Source organism: Leucopleurus acutus, assembly GCF_964270905.1.
Source record: "Leucopleurus acutus genome assembly, chromosome: 12".
Taxonomy (NCBI): domain Eukaryota; kingdom Metazoa; phylum Chordata; class Mammalia; order Artiodactyla; family Delphinidae; genus Leucopleurus; species Leucopleurus acutus.
Genome location: NC_139154.1, coordinates 29,540,340 through 29,562,377, shown reverse-complemented (window position 1 = coordinate 29,562,377; position 22,038 = coordinate 29,540,340). Strand labels below are relative to the sequence as shown.

At 53.3% G+C, this 22,038-nt stretch overlaps 1 protein-coding gene across 1 annotated transcript; it reads left to right on the top strand.

Moving 5' to 3' along the window:
• The first annotated feature begins 4,401 nt into the window (after positions 1–4,401).
• ADI1 (acireductone dioxygenase 1) lies at positions 4,402–19,968 on the top strand. Its single transcript, XM_082852142.1, has 4 exons — positions 4,402–4,616; positions 6,613–6,732; positions 14,281–14,460; positions 15,634–19,968. The coding sequence occupies exons 1-4, from the start codon at positions 4,497–4,499 to the stop codon at positions 15,751–15,753; spliced, it is 540 nt and encodes a 179-aa protein (XP_082708268.1). The 5' UTR covers positions 4,402–4,496; the 3' UTR covers positions 15,754–19,968.
• The last annotated feature ends 2,070 nt before the right edge of the window (positions 19,969–22,038 follow it).

Here is a 22,038-nt window from a genome sequence, read left to right as displayed (position 1 = left end):
TTTTCGCCCAGGTGGTCTTTTGTAGCTTCTAGCTATTGCCATGTCCTCCATTATTTATTACGCCCAATCTCCCTGAACATTTTCTATATTTTCCGGAAAGCCTTCCAGCTTCTTCCATTTAAAGACATTCGCTCAAGTTTGGCCCTAATGGGAGAGGAGTTTAGACACAGCCTCCCGCCGTGGAATTGGGTTTGCTCTGGCATCGCCTGGACTGGGGTTAGCCTGAGGGCCCAGGAGGGACGGGTGTTGAGCTGAAGACACAGAAGGATGAGAAGCCGAGAGCCGTTTTGCTCACCTCTTTTATTCTCTTTATTAGAAACGCTCCCGAAGTAGGAGAATTTGGCAGTTTGAATTTGTCGTGAGCATCCGTTGTGCTGTCTGCCCAGCTGTTCCTTCTTTCCTGGGGCCACGCTGTCTCCCTGTCCATCCTGAGGCCGTGATGGGGCTGCCAGGCTCGGGGCTTCCCTGACGGCTGCCCACGTGGCCACAACTGGGCCTCGGACTCCCACAGAGACCCACGGCGTGGACACGTGGCTCTTGCTTGGCCACCTGGAAACTTCCATGAGACTGGATGTCCAGACACTACATCAAGAGCTCCTTTTCCCTGAATTACAAGCAGTTTCAGAGCTACTGGTGGCTGTTTCCTGATATGTACAAAAAGCTCAGCCCGGTGGATGAGAATTAAGCCAAAGCACAGAGAAAAGCTAGTTGGGATGCGGAGAGAGAGAGACAGACGGACACAGGCAGAGACAGACAGAGCTGTTAAGTGCCTCCGAGCCCCAAATCCACTTGCGCTCAAGGCAAGGGATGCTCTAACCTTTCTCAGTAACGTGAGCCAGGACCTCTGTTTTGTTTTGTCTGCTTAAGCAGCTTGTTGGATTTCAGTCACCTGCACCCTGAACAACAGAGCTGAGGGCTGCATTTTCTTTTCTTTTAATTATTGAAGTATAGTTGATTTACAGTGTTAGTTTCAGGTGTACAACATAGTGACTCAGCATTTTCGCAGATTATACTCCATTGTACGTTATTACAAGACAATGGGTATAATTCCTTGTTGCTTCTCTATTTTACACATAGTGGTTTGGGTCTGTTCCAGAGAGCTGCATTCTTAAAGGGCAGGTGAGCGGACGAAAGCAGCTTGGTGAGGATGCCAGGACAGTACCCGCTTCCCCCGGGGCTGCGCGCTGCAGGAACGGGGTGAAGCCAGGTGGGTCACGTTGTTGCTGCCTGAGGGTGGCTTGGGCCGCAGCACAAAACTACCAGCATTGATCGTGTCCCTCACAAGACAAAGCAAAACAAAGCCCCGTTTCTCTTAAGAACGTCCTGATGAAATAGTAAAAATTATTAATTTTATTAATCTTGACCACCCCCACCCCCACCCCCGAGTAGACATCTTTGTAATACCTCTGGGGCAAAGCAGGAAGCATACAGAAAGCATCTCTACTGTTTGCCAAAGTTCTCTGGTTGTTTTGATGGAAAAAGCTCTTGTATGATTGAGCTGCAAGCTGAGCTTGCCACCAAATAACTATGGTTATTCCAACCAGGGTGTTTGGCAGACATTTTCCCCAAAATGAACTGAGCCTTCTATATATATACATATATATATATATATATATTTTTTTTTTTTTTTGGCTGCATTGGGTCTTTGTTGCTGCGTGCGGACTTTCTCTAGTTACGGCGAGCGGGGGGGCTACTCTTCGTTGCGGTGCGCGGGCTTCTCACTGCGGTGGCTTCTCTTGTTGCGGAGCACGGGCTCTAGGTGCACGGGCTTTAGTAGTTGTGGTGTGTGGGCTCAGTAGTCGTGGCACATGGGCTTAGTTGCTCTGCGGCATGTGGGATCTTCCCAGACCAGGGATCCAGCCCGTGTCCCTTGCATAGGCAGGCAGATTCTTAACCACTGCACCACCACGGAAGTCCCGAGCCTGTCTTTTAAGAGAACAACCGACAGGACTTCCCTGGCGGTCCAGTGGTTAAGACTATGTGCTTCCAATGCAGGGGGCACGGGTTTGATCCCTGGTCGGGGAACTAAAATCCCACAAGCTGCACCATGAGGGCAAAAAAAATTAAAAAAAAAAAAAAGGATATTTACGCTGAAAACTGGAAGTACGCAGGAGAAAAGTGCTTGGAGAAAGGAAGAGCAAAGAAGGAAGGTGGGACAACTGCATGTCAAAGCCCTGGCAGCAAGGAGGGGCAGGAGATGCAGGTGGAGGCCCGGGCAGGCGGAGGGCAGAGAACAAGAGGGAGAAGTGGTCAGGCGCCAGCCACACGGGCCGTGGAGCCAGGGCAGAGTTAGCAAGGAGGGTTAAAGTCGAGCAGTGACATGATCTGTTTTTTTTTTTTTTAAGTTAGTTTTTATTTATTTTTCCTTCTTTTTCACTCTTTGAAGGAAATCAGTTCGTGAAGCATGCTCACAGGGACTGGGGAATTATGCTCGTTCGCCTTTTTTTTTTTTTTTTTTGCGGTACGCGGGCCTCTCACTGTTGTGGCCTCTCCCGTTGTGGAGCACAGGCTCCGGACGCGCAGGCTCAGCGGCCATGGCTCACGGGCCCAGCCGCTCCGCGGCATGTGGGATCTTCCCGGACCAGGGCACGAACCCGTGTCCCCTGCGTCGGCAGGCGGACTCCCAACCACTGCGCCACCAGGGGAGCCCCTGGTTTGTGTTTTTAAATATACGCTCTGCATAGGACGGACTGCAGTGGGGCAGAGATGGAAGCAGGCGGTCGACTCCAGTTGTCAGCAGCTCCATCAGGCAAGACGACAGGCAGGAGGAGGGGGACGCAGGGATGTGAGGCGATTTGTGGTGTGTTTGGAAGCTCAAATCCACAGGATTCGCTGTAGGTAGGACTGGATGTTGAGGGTGAGGGAGAGGAAATAGGAAAACCCCGAGGCTTTTGGATCAAGGCACTGGGTGGTTGGAGCTGCTGTTTACGGAGTTGGCAAGGATAGAGAGAGGCATGTTTGGATGTGCGGGACTCGAGTTGGCCACGTTAGTTTTGCGGTACTTACTAGCCCTGGGACACTCCACAATGTTGTGGGCATGCGGAGAGGAGCCACAACTGGGGGGCGGGGTAAGGAGCGGGCTGAAGGAACAGGGAGTGGCGGCTGTGATGAACTGGCTGATGAGAACAGAGGCTGTGGTTGGATCTGGGAACCTGAGGGAGTGGTGAGAAGGGTGAGGAGGGAAGGAGAGAGCAGTGAGGAGCAGAAAAAAAGTGGGCAGTGATGTCTCACGTGGAACCCTGAAGGATGAGCAGTAATTGTCGTGAGGCGCTGGAGAGGCAGGCTCTCTAAGAAGGATGTGGGCACACACGTGCCCACACGTTGCATCCTGTGTTTGCAGTCAGGGTGCAACGGAACCGAGTTGAAATAAAAGTGTGCTCTTCACACAGTACTTCTGGAGGTTCTAGAGTCAGCTGTCTGCTTTGGGGATGTGCTGTCTGAGAGCGGTCCAGCCTGAGTCCCACACGTGTTCTAGTTACTTGATTCCCTGTTACAGACACTGGGGTGAATGGCTGAGATAAGCTGATCTCTTTGATTGATCGATTTGAAGAGAGAAACCTAGGCTGATTGAGCAGCTGGATTTTTCCCCCCTTGTCAGCTAAACTGATTAGAAATTCAAGGATTGGGAAGCTTGTATTTATTCTAGGACATGACATTATATAGGGAAAGGAGATGAGACGAAAAAGGGAAAAAGGAAGCAATTTAAAATTATAGGGTGGTATTGCAGACTGCTGATACTGTAAACATGGGGGGACGGAGAGTACAATATCCCACCCTGAATGATGCCGGGGGTCCTCTGTGGTGACTTGATCTGGCCTCAAGCCACAGCTGTGCACCATCTCAGCGGCACGGGCTTAACAAAAATCACTCTTTTTTTTTTGGCATTTGCTTTCTTCGCTGTAAAATACGAACTATTTAATCTCGGTATAAATTGCTTCACAAGATGGCGTCTGGATGTTCAAGGAGACTGTAGCCCTCACCCCGCGAGGCATGTGCGCGGTGCTCGAGGGCGCTGAATTATACCCGATCCCGTGCAGCGTGAACACAGTGCCGGCCAAGCAGCCCCTCCCCCGGACGACTGAGTTCACGCAGGGCCGGGCCACACTCGGCCTCCTGCACGAGGAGCTGACAGCCACGGGTGGGCGGTTGGCCCCGCTCAGGTTCGGCTCCGGGTGGTCACCGGGCCTGAGCCGAGCCGGCAGACAGCCCTCGGGGGACACCTGCCCCGCGCCCGGAGCCCATCCGCCGGCCCGCGGGAAGGAAGCCCTCGGCCCGGGGCCTTCGGAGCGCGTCCCGCCCGCTTTCCTTTCCCGCGCCGCCCTCCCTGCCTCCTTACTTCCTTCCTTCCCTCCCTCCCTCCCTCCCTCCCTCCCGGCGACTCCCGGGGGAGGGGTCGGGGGAGGGGCAGCCCGCGCGGGTCCCGGGTGCAGGTCCCGGGCTCAGACCGGCCCGAGCAGGTCCGTGGTCAGGCGGCGACGCTGCCCCCGGGCCCGGCCATGGTGCAGGCCTGGTACATGGACAAGTCGGCCGACGACCCGCGGCGCCGCCACCGCGGGGAGCCCGCGCGCCCGGTCGGCCTGGAGCAGCTGCGCGGGCTCGGGGTCCTTTACTGGAAGGTACGCGGGACCGGGGGCGCGGTCGGGGTCTTGCGGGGCGGGGCCTCTGGGGCGGGGTCGCGGGCGGGCGAGGCCTCCGCTCATCCCCGAGTTCCCGCGCGCCCCGCGCCCCCGGGAACGGGGTTGCCGCCATGATGGGACCCCGTGCGCCCTGCTCCCTGCGCATGCCTGGCGGCGGGGCCGGGGGTCGGCGTCCAGGCAGTGGTGAGCACTGCGCAGGCTCAGTAGCGGGGTTGGGGGGATGGGGGTGTCGGCGCCCAGGGCGAGGCGGGGGCAGGGTGTGAGCGGTCGGAACGTGGCGGAGGGTCCGGTGCCGGCGGGGTCGTCGGCCGTCCGGGTTGAAGGCGGGACGGGCGGGGCGGGAGGGCTTGGGGTCCCTGCAGGGCCCGCGGCGAGTGCGGGTCTCCGGGGGAGGGGCCGGGGCGCCCTCCACGACCTCCTGGAATGCTGTGTCTTCAGGGCAGTATCGCGTGTGTTCTGAGAAGAAAATAAGTTAGTTTTACTGCAAGTCCCTGCACTTCGGGTTTCGCGGTACATGTGACAGTTTAAGAGCGGGTGTGAGACGGTGGCCAACTTCTGAATGTACCCAAAGGATACAGTAAGACGCTGTAAAAGTCACCTTTGCGGTTTTCCAGGAGATCAAACCCAGTTTCTCCTGCCTTCTCGTTGTGCTCTGGATGGTGAGACAAAGGGCTGTCGAAATTAAACTTCGTTTACTCTCTATTTTCGTACCTTTCTTAATAATCACCGCGCTTGAGCAGCGACAGCAGCGGGAGCCTTTTTGCCTGTTCTGTTAGTGCCGCCGCAGGGCGGTAGGAAGCGCTCACGCGCTCAGGGTTTGAAGATGGATGGTGCACTAGTGCATACTGTGTGGATCTACTCATTTGGGGAGTCGTCTTTTAGCAGCTAACGTATCGCCGACTAGTACTTTGAGGTATTCTGAGTTTGCTATTCAGTAGTTGGGATACCATGCGCATTTTATTGCAACATAAAGCAAAATGTGTGAAATTCTTTACCAGTAGTTTTAAGGAGGAGTTCATAGTAATGGTGTCTGGGGCCCAAGGGGTGTGGTTCATGAAGAAGATGACCTTAAAATTGGACGTTAGGGCTTCCCTGGTGGCGCAGTGGTTGAGAGTCCGCCTGCCGATGCAGGGGACACGGGTTCGTGCCCGGGTCCGGGAGGATCCCACATGCTGCAGAGCGGCTGGGCCCGTGAGCCATGGCCGTTGAGCCTGCGCGTCTGGAGCTTGTGCTCCGCAACGGGAGAGGCCACAACAGTGTAGAGGCCCGCGTACCGCAAAAAAAAAAAAAAAAAAAAAAAAAAAAATTGGACGTTAAACAGTTGATGGGATTGTGATAAGTGGAAACAGGGAAAGGCCGTTCCAGGCGTAGGAAGGTGTCAGGAGCAGGGGTGTGGGGCTGTGAAGCATCAGGTGTTTTTGAAGAGCAGCCCATAATCGCATTTGGTTTAGGATGTAGGTGTTTTAAAAACAGGGAATAGGGACAGAGGAGTAGAAAAGGCAGCCCGGGCCAGGTGGTAGAAGGCCTCTTGTCTCTGTCTAAGGATTTTGCCTTTTATTTGTAGGCTCTGACAGCTTCAGGTGTTTTGGCCCAGGGAAGCAACGTAACCAAAGAGATGCTATCGAGAGATCAGTTAGACTTGCAGAGCGGATTGGTGGCAGAGGAACAGGGCATGGCGGTGTGGACAGGCTTGAGGCGATGAGAGCTTCCCCTGGGCTCCTGACGGTGGGACTGGAATCCGCCAGGCAGGACCGTTGCAGAGAGGGGAGGTGGGAATTAAACACAACTGCGTAGTTTTTAGCTGTTATGGAGAGTGGGAAAACCATTAAAAGAAATAGGGAAAGGAGGGGAGAAAGGTTGGTTTAGTATGGACAAAGGACTGGATAATAAATCTGGAGTATGATATTGGAGATCCAGAGAGAGAATGTCTCGATGCACTCATGTGGCCTCCTGTTTGTGTTTTAAACTCTTTTAGCTGGATGCCGACAAATACGAGAATGATCCGGAATTAGAGAAGATCCGAAAGGAGAGAAACTACTCCTGGATGGACATAATAACCATATGCAAAGACAAACTGCCAAATTACGAAGAAAAGGTGAGGGAGCTCTAAAGTATTTGAAAAGGGGAATCATTATATTTGCTACTAATAAACACAAGCTTCTCTTTCCTTTTTAATGTCTTCATTTTGGTTTTATATCAGAGTAATGCTGGCCTCATAGAATAGGCTGCGAAATACTCCCTCCTTTTCAGTTTTTTGGAAGAGTATGTGTAGAATGGGTTTAATTTTTCCTTAAATGTTTGGCAGATTAACCAGTGAAGTCATATGGGCCTGGAGCTTTCTTTGTAGGAAGGTTTTTAGCTACGAATTCAATTTCTTTACCAGATATAGGGCTATCCAGAATATCTGTTTCTTGAATAATCTTAAGTAGTTTGTGTCCTTCAAGGCATTTGTCCATTCCATCTGAGTTGTCGGATTCATTGGCATGAAGTTATTCAGACTATTCCCTTATTATCCTCACCATATCTGTAGAATCTGTAGTGCTGTCTCCTTCATTCCTGATATTGGTAATTTGTGTCCCTTCTCTCCTTTGCCCAAGTTCCGCTAGAAGTTTATCAGTTTTGTTGATCTTACCAAACAGCTTTTGGTTTCATTGATTTTTCAATATTGTTTTTCTGTTCTCTATTATCTTGAATTCTGCTCTTGTCTTTATTTGCCTTCTTCTACTCACCTTGGGTTTAATTTCTCTTCTTTTTCTAATTTTTTAAAGTGGATGCTGAGGTCATTGACGTGAAGCCTTCCTTCTTTTTTTTTTTTGCGGTACGCAGGCCTCTCACTGTTGTGGCCTCTCCCGTTGTGGAGCATAGGCTCTGGACACGCAGGCTCAGCGGCCATGGCTCACGGGCCCACCTGGTCTGCGGCATGTGGGATCTTCCTGGACCGGGGCACGAACCCGTGTCCCCTGCATTGGCAGGTGGACTCTCAGCCACTGCGCCACCAGGGAAGCCCCTCTTCTTTTTTAATATAGGTGTTTAGTTCTGTAAATGTTCCCCTATGTGCTGTTTGAGTGGCATCACACAAATTTTGTTTGGTATTTTCATTTTCATTCAATTTAGGATATCTCTGAATTAACTTCCTTTTTGATTTCTTCTTTGAACTATATAGGTTTCTTGACATATGTTAGTTTCCAGTTATTTGGGGACTTTTCCAGAGATTTGTCTTCTGTTAGTTTCTGATTTAGCTCCATTGTAGTGAGAGAGTGTGTTTTGTATGATTTGAGTCCTTGTAAATATGTGGAGTCCTGTTATGGGCCAGAATATAGTCCATCTTGGTGAATGCACCATGTGAGCTTGAGAAGAATGTGTGTTCTGCGGTCGTTGGTTGAAGTATTCTGTGAATGTCAATTATTTCCAGTTGATTGATGGTGCTATTCAGTTCAACTGTATCCTTACTGTGGTTAGAGGCATACTTGTTTAAGACTGTATGTCCTCCTGGAGATTTGACCCTTTTGTCATTACATAGTATACACCTTTATCCCTTGTGAGTTTCTTGTACTGAAGTCTGCTTTGTCTGAAAGTAATGTAGCTCCTTGAGCTTTCTTTTGATTAGTGTTAACATGGTGTTTCTTTCCCCAGATCTTCACTTTTAACCTATTTGTGTATTTATATTTATAGTGGATTTCCCATAGACAGCATATAGTTAGAGGGTTTTTTGTTTGTTTGTTTTTTTCTTTTTTATTTATTTATTTATTTGTTTGTTTGTTTATTTATTTTTGGCTGTGTTGGGTCTTCCTTGCTGTGCACGGATTTTCTCTAGTTGCGGCAAGCAGGGGCTACTCTTTGTTGTGGTGCGCGGACTTCTCGTTGCGGTGGCTTCTCTTGTTGTGGAACATGGGCTCTAGGCGTGCGGACTTCAGTAGTTGTGGCACGCAGGCTTCAGTAGTTGTGGCTCACGGTCTCTGGAGCACAGGCTCAGTAGTTGTGGCACATGGGCTTTGTTGCTCCATGGCATGTGGGATCTTCCCGGCCCAGGGCTTGAACCTGTGTCCCCTGCATTGGCAGGCGGTTTCTTAACCACTGCGCCACCAGGGAAGCCCCTGTTTTTTGCTTTTAGTCTATTCTGACAGTCTCTGTCTTTTAATTGATGGATTTAGACCATTCACATTAAATTGATTATTGATGTGGTTGGATTGATATATACCATATTTGTAACTTTTAATTTATTATACTTGTCCTTTATTATTTAAAAAATGTACTCCTCTTTTTCTTCCTTGTCTGATTTTAATTGAGCATTTTGTGTGATTCTGTTTTCTTTCCTCTTAGCTTATCATTTAAAAAAATGTTTTAGTGATTGCCTTAGGATTTTATTTATTTTTTATTTATTTTATTATTTTATTTTTTATTAATTAATTAATTAATTTTTGGCTGTGTTGGGTCTTCGGTTCTGTGCGAGGGCTTTCTCTAGTTGCGGCGAGTGGGGGCCACTCTTCATTGCGGTGTGCGGGCCTTTCACTGTCGCGGCCTCTCATTGTGGGGCACAGGCTCCAGATGCGCAGGCTCGGTAGTTGTGGCTCACGGGCCTAGTTGCTCCGCGGCATGTGGGATCCTCCCAGACCAGGGCTCGAACCCGTGTCCCCTGCATTGGCAGGCGGACTCTCAACCACTGCGCCACCAAGGAAGCCCTGTTTTCATTTTTAAGTAGTAAATTATATTGTGAAGAGGTTTAAATCCTATTTAAAAATACTCTTTAATTACCGTATAGTTAGCATTTCTGATGCTCCTTACTCTGTTGCATGAGTCCCTGTTTCCATTTGGAAACTCAAGTCTGAGTTGGTCTTGGTTGATTGATTTATCTTCTGGTTAAAGGTCATGTTTTCTCACTTCTTTGCGTGTTTGGTAATTTTTGATTGGATGCCAGACACTGTGATTTTGTTCCCTTGGGTGCTGGATATTGTTGTATCAGTATAAATATTCTTGAGTTTTGTTCTGGAATGCATGTAAGCTTATTGGAAACAGTTTGATCCTTTTGGGTCTTTCCTTTAAGACTTGTTAGGTAGACCAACCTGTAGCTAATTATTCCCCACTAAGGAAGCACAGTTCCTTTGTGTACACCACACAGAGCCCCGTGAACAGTGAGGTTTTCCCAGTCTGCTGGTAGGAGAGGCACTGTTCCTGGGTCGGTGTCAGCGCCAGGAGCTGCTCCTTTCAGTCCTGAAGAATCCGAGGGGTTCTTTCCCAGCCTCAGGTAGTCGTTCTAGGCCCATTCAGATGCGCTCTCAGAAGAGTACTGGAGGGACGTCCTCTGCGGGTCTTTGGGGTTTTCTCTGTGAAGTTCTCTCCTTGGGTACTCCCGTCTTGCATACTAGCTCCCTTGGTCTCCCCAGATGCTCAGCTCTGCTCTTCAGCTCAGGGTGCCCTGCCTGGGTCCCCTGCTCCCTGCACCACAGCCTGAGAACTCTCTCAAGGTGTGAACTAGAGCAGGAGTAGGGTTCCCCTCTCTTGTTTCTGCCTCATGGGTCACTTTCTTCCCTTTCCTGGTGTCTGGTGTTTTGCAAACCATTCTTTCTTATATTGTGTTTGTTTTGACTGTTGGAGGTGGGAGGGGAAATCCAGTTTCTGTTACCCCATCTCATATGGAAGTGAAGTCAGGGTTGTTTTAAGCTGTTAGTTTTATGGTAATTCCCGGGTGCCCGTTAATAAAGAAACTCACTGATCCTTGGCAAAATGAGGAAACAGATGTGCAGAGTTTCTAATAAGTTAAATGACTGCCTTGTTTTTGGAATTGTTACCGTTGCTTTCTCAGGAATAAGGGACCCCGTTATGAAACAATAGCGACAGTAATAGTTGTCTTAGAATTTTTCTTTCTTGACAAAAGTTGGCAGCTGTGTAGGGGCTTCCTGGTGGCGCAGTGGTTGAGAGTCCGCCTGCCGATGCAGGGGACACGGGTTCGTGCCCCGGTCCGGGAAGATCCCACATGCCGCGGAGCGGCTGGGCCCGTGAGCCATGGCCGCTGAGCCTGTGCGTCCGGAGCCTGTGCCCCACAACGGGAGGGGCCACAACAGTGAGAGGCCCGTGTACCGCAAAAAAAAAAAAAAAGCTGGCAGTTGTGTTGGTCCCAAGACTTTTTCTTTCATCGTGCTGAGCCATGAACTGTGAAGCTATGAGGAAAATAAACGGCTCACTGAGCTTTAGTCTCTTAGTCTTATCATTGGACACCTGGAGGGGGTGTGGACCGCTTCCCATGGTCATGTTGATAAAGCCAGGCCCAGAACCCAGGTCCTCCCCCTGGTCTCAGGCTCTTTCTGCTGAACCCGCCAGGAAGGCTCCCTTCCATTAGCTTGGATGTCTTCTGTGTGTTTTCCTGAAAAAGAAAATATAAGTAGGTGAACCAACACTTAACACATCGACCTAAGAATGAAAGTGGTGCAGCGACACCAAAATTGTTTAAAATAGATGTGTTTTGTGTTTTTTATCTCCTTACTTTGTTCTATATCAAATTATTCTTGTCACTCAGAGCACAAATATTATAACACCTTACAAAATGACGAAAGTTTTCACCAAGTGCCCTACTGAGTCATGAGATCCTCCGAGATTTAAATGGTGTTTTCTTACTTGGCATTTTAGACTTCCCATCTTCCACAGAAGGGGCTCATATATTGTAAATGCTAGTAGTTAGATTATTTTCATCATTACCATCTTGTAGAATAGCTTCTCTCCTGAAATAAAACCCTGTTCCTGATACAGGCTTATCTCTCTTGTTCTTGTAAAACAAACTTCTTTGTTATCTGATTATCTCGTGTTTGCCTTAGGTTTCCTCGTGGTTAGACTCAGGTTGTGCGTTTTTGGCAGGAATTCTACAGAAGTGGTGTTGTGTCTGCCCAGGGTACCCTGTCGGGAGGCACGTGCTGTCAGGGTTGTGTCACCGGTGATGCTGAACTTGGTTAGGCTGGTGCCCATCAAGTTTCTGCATTGTGAAGTGACCATTTTTTCCCCTGTGTAACGAATAAGAAATTTGTGGAGAGTTACTTTCGACTGTGGATATCGTGTTTACTATCAAACTTTGACTTGGTGATTTCAGTAAATCTTGATGGTTCCTGCCTAAAACAGTGTCAGTGCCAGGGTGAAAACGGTGCCCTTCCAGCCGTCATCCTCCGGTACTGAGCTGGCCTCTCCGTTCTCTGCTGTTGATTTACATCCACACGGGCTTATGGAGTCTTATTTTCCTCATGCTCTGTAGTCCATTCCTGCCACGATCTATTTTGATGTTCAGATTGTTCCAGACTCGGCAAGTGGGCACCCCTGTCAGTGGCCCCTGCCCTCCTGGCGCGTCCCCTCATGCTCATCAGCACCTCCGTGCTGTCTGGGTCAGCGTGTTCCAGGCTTTTCCCCCGACCCGGCCCTGGAATCGGCTGTTCTTCCGGGGACTTGGAAACCCAGACAGGGTGCTTGGTGCCCTCATTGCTACTCTGGGGTCAGTGCCCAGGTCCTTCTGCCAACTGGATGAGGGGAGAGAGACAGAGACAGAGAGAGACAGAGACAGAGAGAGACAGAGAGAGACAGAGAGAGAGAGAGAGAGAGTGTGTGTGTACTTGTGTGTGTATTGTGTCCGTGTGGGTATGTGTACTTGTGTGTCCTTGTGTGTATTGTGTCTGTGTGTATGTCCATATGTGTGTGTGTGTCCGTGTGTGTATATGTGTGTCCGTGTACGTATGTGTGTCTGTGCATTTGTGTCCATCTGTGTGTATCCATGTGTATGTTCATGTGTCTGTGTGTGTATGTATGTGTGTGTCTGTATGTGTGTGTGCATGTGTCTGTGTGTGCACATATGTATATCTGTATGTCCGTGTGTGTCTGTGCATGTGTGTACCCATGTGTATATGTATCCGTGTGTATATGTGTGTGTCTGTGTATGTGTGTGTCCGCTTGTATGTGTGTGTGTCCGTGTGTGTGTGCGTGTCCGTGTGCGTCCCCGTGTGCGTCCCCGTGTGTGTGTCCGTGTGTGTATGTGTGTGTCCGTGTGTATCCCCGTGTGTGTGTGTGTGTCCCCGTGTGTGTGCGTGTCCGTGTGAGAGCAATCTTTGGTTCACACTGATGCCTCTGAGTCCAGTCACACTCCTGGGACGACTCCTCAGTCTGTAGAGAGAGACTCAGGTCTCTGTCCTCCCACAGCAAGAACCCGGCTCCAGTCCCGCCGGCCCTTCTACACACCCTGTGCTTCCGGGGTGGCAGCTGCAGCCACGCTGTTACGAACAGCAGACCGGTCCCTGGAGTTCCAGGCTTGTTTGTGGTCCTGTCTCAGACTGAGGATGTAGTCAAAGGAATGTGTTCAGAAGGTACTTAGATGAGCTTTCTCTTCCTTCTTTGGTTATGAGCGTCTCTCTTGATTTCAGACGTATGGCCCCCCGCCACCGCCCCCAGGCCTGTTTTCATTTTATTTATGTCTCTGTAAAACATAACTAGGTTCTAAAGCCAAAATTATGCAACAGGGCAGATCCGTGTCCCCGCCTCCTCCACACCGTACCGCTGACCCCGCTGTGCCCCGCGCTGCTGGTCTCCGGTTGTCGTGATGGTGACTCCCGTCCGCTGTGTATTCTCCCGCTCTGCTTGGGCCTGTGAATTGTTCCCAGTGTCTTACGGCCAGTACGGCAGGGAGTGACGTGTGCACATTGTGTGTCGCCAGGGCGTCTCTTCAGGGTGAACCCCATAAGGGGTGCGGGGTCAGCGTATGCTCAGTTGTGCTGACCTTCCGGGGGCTCTGGGCCCCAAGCGGCGGGGGGCCCGTCCTCACAGCCTCACCAGTCCACGGGGTTGACAGGGAGGTGTTCATGTGCTTTGCTGTCACTGTCAGTGGTGATTTTCCAAACATCTGTGGATTTTCCAGAAACGTGCCGACATTATTCAAGGAAAGCTTTAAAACTCCTGCGCAGGAGGGGGAGAGATGGGAGATCATAACAGGGCAAGATGGGCGTTTACTGTAGAATTCTTTCAACTTCGTTCGTATTTGAATATTTTTATTATAAACGTTAGAGGGATAAAGATCTGAAAAACACAAAAGTACATTTGGACAGGTGGAAAGTGTTTGTTGAGACGGTGACTGCCTTCCTCAGGTGCACACGTGGCTTCTGATCTGCCCGTGTGACCAACGCGACTGCTGTGTGCATTTGATCTCGTGATGGTGTGTGCGAGTGATCGCGTGATGTGTGTGTGCGTGTGATCACGTGATGTGTGCGTGCGTGTGTGATCAGCATGATGGGGTGTGTGATCACGTGATGTGTGTGTGCGTGCGATCAGCGTGCCTGCCGTGTGTGCTGCAGGAGCCAGGATGTCTGCGTGGGAGTCTAGGCTCTACACACCCAGGCTGTGTGATGTTGGGCTGGCGACCTAGCCTCTCTGAGCCACCTCCCTCATCTGTCCATCTGCAGAGAACACCTGAGTGAGTTATTCATATAAAGCACTGAGAGCGTTGCCCGGCACGCAGTAAGCGCCGTGTGTTCCTTCTTTCCTTTCCCGCTAGTCCACCGGTCGGCTCCACAAAGCATTGTAGCTCCTGCCCCTCGTACGTAGGATGATATTTCCTATCTGTGGAGCACGTGTCTGGCAGCTCAGTCCTGGTGTTCAGGGCTCACGAGAACCCCTCCTGCTCTAGATTAAGATGTTTTCTGAGGAGCATTTACACCTGGATGATGAGATCCGCTACATCCTGGACGGCAGTGGGTACTTCGACGTAAGGGACAAAGAGGACAGGTGGATCCGGATCTTCATGGAGAAAGGAGACATGATCACTCTCCCCGCCGGGATATACCACCGCTTCACGCTGGACGAGAAGGTGGGCCTTTCGTCTTCTCTGCTGGGGCCTGGTCTGTGCACGGACGTGGACACTCAGCCCTGCGGCGTGAGGCGAGGATGTTACCTACCTCTGAGCGAGTGGCCGACGCCACAGGGCCCCCCGCCCGCCCGGGCCCGTGCACGCAGGTCAGCGGAAGGCATCCGTCCAGGGGTCTGGCTTTGTGCGGGTCTCAGGGTCACTGCTCCCTCGTCATTTTAAGAGCATTTCAGTTGGGCCTTAACAGTCGTGCACTAGAGCCACCGAGACCGGCCACAGAAGCAGGACTAGGGCGGCTCTGAGGGTCTCTGGGTGTGATTCGGACGAATCTGAGATTGAAGCACGATTTTTGGCTAGGAACTGAACGCACTAGGTTTAGAACTCAGGATTATGAGGCGGTGTGTGAAGAAGGGTCGCCTTGTCACCCCTGTTCCCAGCGCCCAGTATCTCTCCCTGAAAGTAACCACTGTTGTGTCCTTAAAAATCTCCTTAGCGCACTGTCACCCGTATCAGGCGAACGTGAGCCAGTATCTTTCCCTTTTCCTCGGGAGGCAGCCGACTGCTGCAGGCGGGGCTGCATTTTCCTTCTTTCTGCTTGCCGTGCTTTGGGATCGTTGCGTTTCAGGATGTAAAGGGCGTCGTTCCTGTTTACAGCTGCCTGGTGTCCACTGTGGGACGTACCCTGATTTATCCCATTGACGGGTGACCCCTAAAGATGGGTACGCCAACTGTTTCCAGTTTTTTGCTGTTGTAAACGGTGCCGTAATAAGTAACCTCGCACATTCGTCATTTTGTACTTATGTGAGTGTACCTGAGGGATAAATTGCTGAAAGTGAACCCTGGATGGACAGGTGTGCACGTTTCTACTGTGACGCAGGCTGCCCTCCCTTCTAATTCGTGGGAAACCGGTACCAAAGGAAGCAGGAGGGGAGGAGGGGCACACGCCCAGGCGGGGTCAGCGCTCACGGCTGGGGTGTTTGCCGAGAGAGTGCAGGGTCAGCGCTGAGCTGGAGCCGCAGATGCTTTGGCCGCCCGAGCACGAGGCCTTCTCGCCGTGGCACCGACGCTGCCTCTCAGAAGATGGAAGAAAGTGCTAAGACCCAGGGATAAAACAGCAAGGAGCGTTAACCTCCGTAGCTGGTCTAACCATTGCTGCTGTGTTTGCTTGTTTTCTAGAACTACGTGAAGGCCATGCGGCTGTTTGTGGGAGACCCAGTGTGGACGGCGTACAACCGGCCGGCTGACCACTTTGAGGCCCGCGGGCAGTACCTAGAGTTTCTGGCGCAGACGGCCTAGCGGTGCCCTGGGGCCTGGCGCACCCCGGCCCCTCTTGTGAAGGTCCCAGGCCTGATGCAGCAGAAAAGCAGTCGTATTCTCTTTGCTTTTGTGTTGTAGACTTGAGGCTAGGTGAGCTTTCCTCTGCGAGACTGTTGGATCAGAATGCGTTTTAATGGGAGCAGCTGTAGAACCGGTTTGCACGTGGAAGCACCTGTGGAGATCTGGGCAAATCCGCTCATTTTCTCTGATTCAGGATCAGTGGTCAGTGGCCCTGTGTCAGCTCGTACCTTCAGCTGCCACCCAGTGAGTTTCAGCGCCCCAAACGCAGCCTCTTAGCTGCCCCATCTGGACCCGATTCTTGGACTTTAAGCAGATGCCAGGCGAGGCCACGCCTGCCCTGTGCGAAGGAGTGACAGTGGATGACAGGAGTGAGCAGAGAGAAGACGCTTTTCTCCCAAAACACGGGGGAAGCTGGGTAGGGGGTGCCATGGGGGATGCGCTGGCGTGTTAGGGACCCTCACTTGATTATGCCACGTTTTTGTTCAAGATAAAGTAGCTGCCTTAATGTTGTGCTTGTGGCTTGGAGTTACCTTATATTCTGGTACATGTGGTTCCTTAAAATCACCCCAGTTAGATCCTTTGTGGGATTGTATGTGTGTATAATTAATTTTTATTTTATCTGGGTTATTACTTGTTCCAGGTGAGATTTCTAGGTTAAACTCCCTACAGTAAATCTCTTTTACAATCAAGCCTTTGAATTTTAACAGAAAAACTTGTACCTTTTTTTTAGTTAACAATTCTGAGATACAATTATACCTAATTCGTTATAATCATAGAAAAACCCTAAATTAACCTCATATTTGAAGGGCAGTTTGCTTTAAGTATTTCTTTTAAACTGGATTAAAAATCTTTATGTTAAAAGTGATCTGTCGGGACTTCCCTGGTGGTCCAGTGGTTAAGACTCTGCGCTCCCAATGCAGGGGACACGGGTTCGATCCCTGGTCTAGTCTAAGATCGAACTGGGAACTAAGATCCCACATGCTGCGCAGTGCGGCCAAATTAAAAAAAAAAAAAGAAAAGCGATCTGTCATCACTTCCACATTGTTCTTGGGGGCGTGTGTTCTTGGGGGCACAGAGGAAATTCTGAATTTTAGGATTAACATGTGCGCTGGCAGCATGAGGATAACACCACCAGCCCCCCAGGGCCTTGCGTGCTGCTGTCCTCGTTCTTCCCTTGATGGGGCTCAGGGACGCCCCGGAGCAAGGGCGGCTCCTTCTGTAGGCCTGGCACAGCGCTGGAGAGCACGGTCCTTCGTGCGTTCACAGGCGTCAGGACGCTACGTCGGGGTCGCCCAGGAGCACACGGCTGTGAGCTGAGCTGTCCGTCTGGAGCCAGGTGCACCCGCTTGTTGAGTAAGACACGACTCCACGTGTGTTATTTTACAAACGTGTCCTCTCTTGAAAGGCATGTAGCACTTACTGGAGGGCGGCTACGGCTGGGATGTGATGAGCCAGAACGTGAATTAATTGCCCTCGGGTGTAGCTTCACACTGGTTCACGTGTCGGCACTTTAAAGCAATGCCCGCTTTCCCCTTGTTCCTACTGAGGGTGTCTGCCGTGCACCCCGACCGTGTGAGGAGACAGCCGGGTTTGGGCCCGTGCCGTGGTTTCCGTCCAGAGGCAGGCGTGGCCAAGCCAGGAAACGGCCAACCTTGTCCTGCCTTGATCCAGGTTAAACATGTAGCAAACTGACGTTTTAGCCGCTCGGTACTTTCCCTGCTCGAAATCCAGCCTTTAAGGCTCCTGCCTTCCTAGGGTGTTCCGCTCTGTGTGCTTCGTCCGTGTGTCCTGAGTGGGCGTGGCTCCGTCGTCTCTGACGTTTATCCAGAAGGAAGGGTGGTGGGCGAGCAGGGCAGCCCCCGCCCCTGCTGCAGATAGCCTCCCGGCCAGGTGCTCCACTGACTGTCGCTAATTAGAAGCAGGTAGAGCGCTGCGGGCGTTCAGCTGTTTATGCCCTTCAGATAAGAGTTCTCATCTACTCGTTCCGTCCACACCCACAGAGAAGTTGTAAGTATATGACAGCGAATTTCCCTATATTTACTTTCATCTGTGTTCACTCACGTACCAATGATATTACTCTATACGTTTTGAAATGTAAGCTATTTATAATCTATTGAGAGAAAAAATGCAGTCTCCTTTCGGTAACAATATACATACATTACACCCAAAAAAATATTCTCAGTAGCTTTCTCTGGATAGTAAAATTATAGATTACTGGTTACGTTTTTAGTTTTGTCCATATATAGTTGATAATTTGTCTACAAAGAACACAGTAAGCTACTCGTCTGAACTCTCAACATTAAGACTCCTAAGTCGGTCTCTAACAGAAGGGAGTGTGGTGGTCTCGTCAGGACTGGAACCGGGGTGAAGCAGGAAGGGCTGCGGGGGGCTTGGGGCGCAGCCACCCCACGTCTCTCTCGGTTTGCTTTCTGGGTCCCTGTTTCTCGTGTCTTGTCCCCGGGCCCCGTGTCCTAAGTTTTGGTTGAGAAAACACGGCTGCTAGGTTGAATTCTTGCACCAAAGCAGCGCTTTAAAATATGGAAGTGTCGGATGCCGATCTTGCCAGAACGAGGCAGTCGCATGTGCGAAGCCCGGGTGCAGCCTCCTGTCTGTCTAGTGTGGCTTCCCTGCCACTCGGCCGACGCCCTTACGGGGGCTGCTCACCGGCCGCCTCTCACCCCCCACCCTCCGGTTCCCACCAGGCTCAGGAAAACCAGACGTTCACACCCGGAAGCTGGTGGCAGTCCTTAGTGAACTGCGAGGAAGCGTTCGTTTGGACCAAATTGCTGCTAAGCCCCAGACGGCTTTTCAGTTTCCTTGGGAGGAGTCATCCTGAGTGGAGGTGGAGTCAGTCTCTTTAAGGAGGTACTGACGGGGTGACTGGTAGGAACGCGAGCGGGGGCGGTGCCCAGCCGCAGCAGGTGGTGGTGCGGGCTGATTGGCCGGAAGTCAGGAGCAGAGCCCCCCACCCTGCAGGCAGAGCCCCCCGACCCTGCAGGCAGAGCCAGAGCTCAGACACGCGAGCAGGACAGGAGGAGGTGGTGCCCGCGGCTGGCGGGGGGTCACGTGGAGGCTGGTGGGCAGGTGCTGAGGGGAGGGCTGACGCCTGCTGCTAACGAGGCTTAGCCCAGGTGATGGGCCTCGTCCCACCGCGGACCCTGATCCTGTGCTGGTTCCTGGAGCTCAGGCCTCGCAGGGCTGGCGGGAGTGCATCTGGGTGACGGGCAGGTGCCTGACCCTCAGTCCCGCAGGTCAGCCCCGCCGGGGAACTCGGTGCAGACGGGTTTGGGGCCTCGCTGCTCGCAGCCCACTGCCCGGGAGGGGTGAGTCTCTGCCCAGCTCCCGCCGCACGCTTCCCGGGGCTGGCGTTCTGGGTCGGGAGCTCAGAGGAGAGGCGGCGGGCGTCTCCCACGTGCGCAAGGAGCCGCGCGGTTCCCGGATGTGGGGCGGAGCCGCTCGGCCTCCACGCCAGGGCGAGGAACCGCGGCCTATGTCGCTTGAAGAGGGAGCCCGTCTCCCTGGGCCCTAACACACCTCCCCGGCAGCCCGCGGGCGAGGGCAGCAGCCCCTGGAGGCGGATCAGAGCAGGGTTCACGCTTACTTTGCGGGTTGCAGCTCCTCAGAAGTGAGGGCTGCCGCAAGCCTTGCCGCAGGGAACAGCCGCTCCGGAGCCGCCTGACGCGGGCCGAGCCCTGTGTCTCCGTCCGTCCCCGCCACCAGCGCGGGACGCAGCACAGGCCCCGAGTTCCCGCAGCTCTGGGGCTGCAGACCAGGAGCAGGGGCCGGCAGGTCGGGCTCTGGGGGGCCCCTTCCTGGCGCAGAGGGAGAGCCAGCCCTGGGGTCTGCGGCACCGACCCCTCGCGGGCCCCTCCTGACGCCACCCCACTGCGGCCGCCCGGTCCATGGCACACTGACAGCGGAAGCTGAAGAGCTTTCCCTTGGAAAACGAAGTCAGGCTCCTCGTGTTGGCGCAGAACACCGGCCTCCGGCATCCAGGAGCGGTGGCGAGCCCTCCGCTGACCAAGGGGGCTCCCCTGGCTGCCGAGGCCGCCAGGCAGCTCAGCACCGGGACTGAATCGCACAGCCCTAATCCTGCTGACGATGATGGGAAATCTGCCTCCAAAGATGTTTGAGCGTGGGCGCGCGCGCACCCCAGCCCCGGACAAGGGTGCTGCAAGCTCCCAGCGTGCATCCTCCCCGTGTGCTTGGGGGCCCTGGGGCGGGAGGGGCCCTTCTGGAGGCAGGGGAGGAGCCTGGGGGACTGGGGCCGCTTGTTGGCGTAGCCGCGCCCTGCTGCTTTGGGAGAACCTTCAGCAGCTTCCCAGGGAGCAGGTGCTGCTTCTCTGAGTTCCCAGGTGTTCTCAGGTCTCTGCCTTAGGAAGTCGTTATTTTTCGAAGCACCCTCTGAAATGTGGTAGCGGCCAGGGTCCTGATGGGAGGAGGGCACCCAGGTCGGTGGGTCTGGGGCTGGCTCGTCCTGCAGCTCAGCACCCTGGGCCTGTGTGCACAGCGACCTGTTGTGGAATGAGGTCTGATTTTCCAAGGAAAGAAGCCCTCCGCTCAGACCCCCTCCTTTGTCTTCGTCTTGTTATTGTATTTTAATGCCTTTTATTTTCCAGGTTTAAGATGCTTGTGTTTGTTTTGCACAAACTCTTCCAAGAAATCCCCAGTTCTAAAACCCGAAGGGGATCTCATTTGAGTGATACAGGAGCCCAGCAAGGGATACAATGAAATCAATGCGATTTGCTTTTGCACCCATGTTTTTGGGCCCGCCCCATCGTTAATTAACCCTGATGGCTGTCTGGTGAGGCAGGACATGGGGTGCCCCGACGTTATCGATGGCCCCTGCGGGGCACGGAGGGGGCACACAAGGACACGCTGGCAGAGCCACACTCCCTGGGGGCTGTAGAGGGTGTAAGGCAGAGGGGCTGCCCGCGCGGACCCAGAAGCACGGCAGGTGGTTTGTTCCCGGGTATCTAACAAATCCGCTTTAATCCTCCCGAGAGTGCTACCAGCAGGGGTCGTGGGCTGGATACTAACCACCGAAAATTCACGTCACCTGGGAGCTCAGAGCGTGACTTTATTTGGAAATAGGGCCTTTGCAGATGCGATTGGACAGGGCTCTCGGTGAGGTCCTCCTGGGTGAGGGCGGGCCCTGAACCGAGGCCTGGGGCCCTTACAAGAAGAGCAGCCGCGGAGGCAGACGTGTGAGGACCCCTGAGGACCGAGGAGGGGGTGCAGCCGGAGCCCCCAGAGGAGCCGGGCTCCCAGACGCCTGGGGTGCGCACCGCTGGCCTGCATGTGAGATGGGGGACACGGGTGGTGTCCAGCTGTCCCGTCCGTGGTGATTTGCTGCGGCAGCTTCGGGAAACTAACCCAGTCTTTCAGATGAGACCCCGGGGCTGGGAGAGTTCAGCTTTCCACCCAGGTCGTGCAGGCGGTGAGCAAGGGCTGGCCCCAGGCCGGCGTCTCCCCGGTGCTGGGTGTGGGGAGGACCCGGCACACCCGTGGGCCAGGATGGAGCCCTGGGCACCGTCCCTGCTGCTCGCAGGTGTCCCAGGTTGTCGTCCTGGTGGACGGTGCCCGTCTCTGAAACCAAAACCCTTTCCCCGTCGCCGCCGGCCCTGCTGGTCCTGCCCCAGGAACGTGTCTGTCTGTGCCCCCGTCGCTGTCCCCCGGCTCCGCTGGTCCCCGGCCCCCCCCGCATGGGTGCACCCGGGTCACGTCCTCCCGGAGGGATCCCTAGTTGAAGGCTCCTGACTGGTGGCCAGAGTCCACCCTGCTGTCTGGCCGCACGTGGCCACCTGGCATCGCAGTCACCCTGGGCGCCTGTGTTGTCTGCTGGCCACATCGGCGCCGTCTCGAGGGGGTGTCCTCCATGGGCTGTTCCGTCGTCTTCCTGGCTGAAGCGAGTCTCTGCTGCGCCTTCTCCCACCTTGCCCGGCACCCGCCAGATGCCCCACTGTTGGGAGTGACTGGGGTTGGCCGTGAGGACCAGGCGAGGGGACCCAAGGCCGTGGAAGCTGCACCGGATCACAGCGCTGGTGGCCCAGCGGACCTCGCTGAATGAGCGGCCCTCTCCCCCAGGTGGCGGCCGGGGTCTCGGGGCCGCAACCCAGCTCCGTGCCGGCCGGGACTGGTCCTCACGCGCAGCTGGCAGCGTGCGCTGCGTGGGGTCCAGGGCGAGTGGCCGCTCCGGCCCTGGGCGAGCCTCACGGGGACGGAGGGACCGTCCCGGGCTCC